The following is a 5,929-nucleotide window of genomic DNA, read 5'->3' as shown; positions in this document are numbered from 1 at the left end:
GCTCTCTTTTCCAGTATCTGGTCCATATCTCAAGAGTTTTCTTAGTGGATGCATTATTTATTCATTGTCCAAATGAAAGTTTTGTCTGTATTAAAACTATCTTTCAATTCATATATTTATCTTAGCCAAAAATGAGCAAAATGATATTTGTCAAATATATTTTCCCTCTTATTATCTTTACTTTCCAAACCTGGTGAGAGTTTGTAATACAATTATAATGGAAATGAATGATTTATTTCCAATGATAAAAACTAAACAAATACAGCTTCATCTCTTGATCAAAATATGAAAATATGGAAATTCTACATGACAAAATGTTTACATGAAAAGGAGCAAAAGAAGGTAAGTTGTTTTTCCTGCTTTGTGAACCAACTCTGTGCATAAAACCACAAACAAACAATATTGTATATACAATTGGGGGTCTCCAAATAGGGAAAGGTTAAAAATAACAGGTGCATGAGTTATTTTTTATGTTGAGCAAAAGAATATGTAACATGACTTTGTATACCAACCCTGAAATTCTATCCTCTTCATGTATTCCTGGACATTCTGCAGTCTGCATTTCTTCTTGCCGCTCTTCTTTGTATTAGTCTTGTTCTTACATGATTTCAGTGCACTAATGGTGGCTCGATACCTGATGCCATGTAAAATTTTGGATACTTACACATGAAATGAAGAGAGTGTTTTACTTATTCTACAAATATAAACATGAAATTGTAAAGGTTATTTTTGTATATTATCAGGAATGAAGATAAAAGGCTAAGTAGACAAATAAAAAGCATACATATCACACATTAAAACTTATTTGTATTAAGACAGCATCTATCTATGACTGAGAGAATGTCCCTGTATAACGTCACAGAAGTCCATCCTTCTTCGTTCCTCCTGCTGGGCATCCCAGGGCTTGAAAATGCACACATCTGGATTGGATTTCCCTTTTGTTTACTCTATCTCATTGCAGTCCTGGGGAATGGTGCTGTTTTATTTGTGATCCAAGCTGAACACAGTCTTCATGAGCCCATGTACTACTTCCTAGCCATGTTAGATTCCATTGACCTGGGACTGACCACAGCCACCATCCCCAAAATGCTGGGCATCTTCTGGTTCAATCTCAGGGAAATATCTTTTGGAGGTTGCCTTTCTCAGATGTTCTTCATCCACTTCTTCACGGCCATGGAAAGCATTATGTTGTTGGCCATGGGCTTTGACCGCTACATTGCCATTTGTAAGCCCCTTCAATATACTGTCATTCTCACCAACAAAGTCATTGGGGTCATTGCAGGTATTGCAGTGCTGCGGAGCCTCTACATGGTTCTTCCACTGGTGTTTCTCCTACTGAGGCTACCCTACTGTGGCCATCAAAGCATTCCTCATACTTACTGTGAGCACATGGGCATTGCCCGTCTAGCTTGTGCCAGCATCAAAGTCAACATCATGTTTGGTCTTAGCAACATTGCTCTCTTGCTCCTGGATGTAGTTCTTATTATTCTCTCCTATGTCAGGATCCTCTATGCAGTGTTCTGCCTGCCCTCCCGGGAGGCCAGGCTCAAGGCTCTCAATACCTGTGGCTCTCATATAGGTGTTATCTTAACCTTTTTTACTCCAGCATTTTTCTCCTTCTTGACACATCGTTTTGGCCACAATGTGCCCCAATATATCCACATTTTCTTGGCCAATCTCTATGTGGTTGTCCCACCTGCCCTTAATCCTGTGATCTATGGGGTAAGGACCAAGCAGATTCGGGAGCGAGTAATGAGGATTTTGTTCCATAAAGATCACTAGCCAATAGCACTTTGCAGTTTGTTCCAGTATTTGTCTCAAATGTTATTGAAAGTAGTTGTTTTGTGTCTAGTCCATAGAAAACTGGGAAAGAGACAAACTTACTGTAACTAAATATGTTATTTAACTGTGAATCAAACACCTTATATTTCAAGGTAGTATGGGGAATATTGGAATTCTTATGAAAATCTTTTTTCTGTAAGCATTTCATTAATATCACTGTATCTTTCAGATGGTCCTGTATGTAGGACAGTTTCCTCTTTTGTAGAGAATATATTGATATTCAAGAAAGTTACATTACCTATCTGAATTTCATTGTTAGCAGAGTCATAATTTAGAACAAAGAAGATTTCCCCAAATTTTGACCTTTCTTCCCTTCTTTTCTTTTTTTATACTTGAATACATGTAGAATATACCTGCTTTCTTCAAAAGCATTATGGATAGATTAAGTGGCTTACAGAATGATGGTACTGGTGAGAATGACTTAAGTAATTTTTATAATATATTATGACATCAGCTTAGTATAAAACCACCATGTACTCAGAGATATTGATAAGAATATTCATTCACTGGCTAAGATCAAAAATTCAGGTGACAGCAGATGCTGGCAAGGATGTGGAAAAAGAGGAACACTCCTCCATTGTTGGTGAGATTGCTAGCTTGTATAACCACTCTGGAAATCAGTCTGGTGGTTCCTCAAAAAATTGGACATAGTACTACCAGAGGATCCCACAATAACTCTCCTGGGCATATATCCATAAGATTTTCCAATTGGTAAGAAGGACACATGCTCCACTATGTTCACAGCAGCCTTATTTATAATAACCAGAAGCTGGAAAGAATCCAGATGCCCCTCAAAAGAGGAATGGATACAGAAAATGTGATTCATTTACACAATGGAGTACTAGTCAGCTATTAAAAAGAATGAATTTTTGAAATTCCTAGCCAAATGGATGGAGCTGGAGGGCATCATCCTGAGTGATGTAACCCAATCACAAAGGAACTCTCACAATATGTATTCACTGATATGTGGGCATTAGCCCAGAAACTTAGGATACCCAAGATATAAGTTACAATTTGCAAAACACATGAAACTCAAGAAGAATGAAGACCAAAGTGTGGACACTTTGCCCCTTCTTAGATTTGGGAACAAAACACCCATGGAAGGATTTACAGAGACAAAGTTTGGAGCTGACATGAAAGGATGGACCATCTAGAAACGGCCATATCCGAGGATCCATCCCATAATCAGTTTCCAAACTCTGACACCGTTGCACACACTAGCAAGATTTTGTTGAAGGGACCCTGATATAGCTGTCTTTTGTGAGACTGTGACGGGGCCTAGCAAACACAGAAGTGTATGCTCACAATCAGCTATTTGACGGATCACAGGGCCCCCAATGGAGGAGCTAGAGAAAACACCTAAGGAGCTAAAGTGATCTGCAACCCTATAGGTGGAACAACATTATGAACTAACCAGTACCCCGGAGTTCTTGACTCTAGCTGCATATGTATCAAAAAGTGGCCTAGTCGGCCATCACTGGAAAGAGAGGCCCATTGGACTTGCAAACTTTATATGCCCCAGTACAGGGGAACACCAGGGCCAAGAAGTGGGAGTGGGTGGGGAGCGTGTGGTGGACTTTTGGAATAGCATTGGAAATGTAAATGAAATAAATACATAATAAAAAAATCTAAGCAAAAAAAAAAAACAAAAAGAAAAAAACAAAAAAAAATCCAAACAAATAAACAAACAAACAAAAAAGAATATTCATTCACTCATACCACTTAACTAGGAATCTACTTAACTATTAACGTGATTTTTTTCATGCACTTTGAGAAGCAACCAGAGAAGGGACATTAGGAGTCAATGTAATGAAAGGAGGTGACAATATAGCTTTGATAATTCGTGGAATATATAAGTACAAATAAATATTTAGTTCTATTTGTTGAACAAGTAGTACTTTTGATATATTCGATACAAATTATATGTTACATGATTATAACACAAATAAATTGTGTAGAATGCATACATGTACACATATATTACATGTAAGTATATATATTTAAGTAGTTTTCATGTTCCATGTATAATTTTTTTACAACAATAGAATGATAAAGACAGTGCAGTGTATAACCACTTTCATAGGAAATAAAATGTAAGTTTAAAATTGGTGTATATAAATACTTCTGAAGATTTAGAATGTCTCAATATGGAATAGGTGAAGGGCACACAAAATCCCATCCAAGGTGAACCTACTGGTAAATGATTACTCCTAGAGAAGTGTGAATAAATTTCTTTAGGATGTGGGCCCTGAAATACGATTATGCTCCAGTAGATGGCCCTATGCAATGCACATTTAAGCAACATGAAGTGTACACAGTGGAGCGGGAGAGACAGAGAGAGAGAGAGAGAGAGAGAGAGAGAGAGAGAGAGAGAGAGACAGACAGACAGACAGAGAGAGAGAGACAGAGACAGACAGAGACAGAGAGAGACAGAGAGAGAGAGAGAGAGAGAGAGAGAGAGAGAGAGAGAGAGAGAGAGAGAGAAAGGGGAGAGGAGGAGGAATAGAAGAAGAGAGCATGAAGTTGGAGAAAAAAGTTGTTGGGGGATAACAGAGGAATTAGGCAGGATCAAGTTGGAGTGGGGCATGGATTTTATTAAAACACATTATGTGCATGTATAAAATTCTCAAAGGATAAAAATCAAATTGTATAAAAACACCAGGAAGGAAATAATTTTAAAATAATTTAAAAATATATTTCTGTATTTTATACACACAAATGTTTTAAAAATTATTACTTAGAAATAAGGATTTAAAATTATTTTGGAGAAAGATGATTTAAGAAAAAGGCTTTGAAAAAATATGCATTGTCATAATCAAGGCAGAATTGCTCAGCAGATATGTTCTTGATCTCACAATAGTTGTGTTTATTGACACAGTATCTACACAAAGACTAGGCTCGTTCATATCCTGCCATGCAGAAATGGCATGAGATCCCACCTTCCTGTGAGATCTTAGAAACAAATAATGTTAGCAGATAGTAGGGACTAGGTTGCATTGACTCATGAGACCTGATTCTTACTTTAGTATCAACAAGCATTTATTGATCACAAGGTGAGAGAGACATATTTTCTTTTTCTTTTTTTATATATATATTTTATTAGGTATTTTCCTCATTTACATTTCCAATGCTATCTCAAAAATTCCCATACCCCCCCCCCACTCCACTACCTACCCACTCCCACTTTTTGGCCCTGGAATTCCCCTGTACTGGGGCATATAAAGTTTGCTTCTCCAATGGGCCTCTCTTTCCAGTGATGGCTGACTAGGCGATCTTTTGATACAAATGCAGCTAGAGTCAAGAGTTCCAGGGTACTGGTTAGTTCATAATGTTGTTTCACCTATAGGGTTGCAGATCCCTTTAGCTCCTTGGGTACTTTCTCTAGCTACTCCATTGGGGGCCCTGTGATCCATCCAATAGCTGACTATGAGGATCCACTTATGTGTTTGCTAGGCACCAGCATAGTCTCACAAGAGACAGCTATATCAGGGTCCTTTCAGCAAAATCTTGCTAGTGTATGCAATGGTGTCAGTGTATGGAGGCTGATTATGGGATGGAACACCGGATATGGGAGGCTCTAGATGGTCCATTCTTTTGACACAGCTCCAAACTTTGTCTCTGTAACTCCTTCCATGGGTGTTTTGTTCCCAATTCTAAGAAGGGGCAAAGTGTCCACATTTTGGTCTTCATTCTTCTTGAGTTTCATGTGTTTTGCAAATTGTAACTTATATCTTGGGTATCCTAAGTTTTGTGCTAATATCCACTTATCAGTGAGTACATATTGTGCGAGTTCTTTGTGATTGTGTTACCTCACTCAGGATGATGCCCTCCAGGTCCATCCATTTGGCTAGGAATTTCATAAATTCATTATTTTTAATAGCTGAGTAGTACTCCATTGTGTAAATGTATCACATTTTCTGTATCCATTCCTCTGTTGAGGGGCATCTGGGTTCTTTCCAGCTTCTGGCTATTATAAATAAGGCTGCTATGAACGTAGTGGAACATGCTTCTTTCTTATTAGTTGGAACATCTTCTGGATATATGCCCAGGAGTGGTATTGCGGGATCTGCAAGTAGTAACATCTCCA

At 38.0% G+C, this 5,929-nt stretch overlaps 1 protein-coding gene across 2 annotated transcripts; it reads left to right on the top strand.

The window, feature by feature from the left end:
• Window positions 1-828: 828 nt before the first annotated feature.
• On the top strand, window positions 829-4,348 carry Olfr671 (olfactory receptor 671). 2 transcript variants are annotated; one of them, XM_017322270.1, is made up of 2 exons: window positions 829-1,763; window positions 4,318-4,348. In XM_017322270.1, exons 1-2 carry the CDS (start codon window positions 829-831, stop codon window positions 4,346-4,348), a joined length of 966 nt encoding a protein of 321 aa, XP_017177759.1. The 2 variants fall into 2 exon arrangements, with proteins under 2 accessions (XP_017177759.1, NP_001011755.1); NM_001011755.1 differs by lacking the exon at window positions 4,318-4,348 and having other exon boundaries at window positions 841-1,782.
• Window positions 4,349-5,929: the final 1,581 nt, after the last annotated feature.

This window comes from Mus musculus, chromosome 7 (genome assembly GCF_000001635.26).
Source record: "Mus musculus strain C57BL/6J chromosome 7, GRCm38.p6 C57BL/6J".
Lineage (NCBI taxonomy): Eukaryota > Metazoa > Chordata > Mammalia > Rodentia > Muridae > Mus > Mus musculus.
The sequence above is the reverse complement of the archived record's forward strand: the minus strand, read 5'-3'. Positions and strand labels throughout refer to the sequence as shown.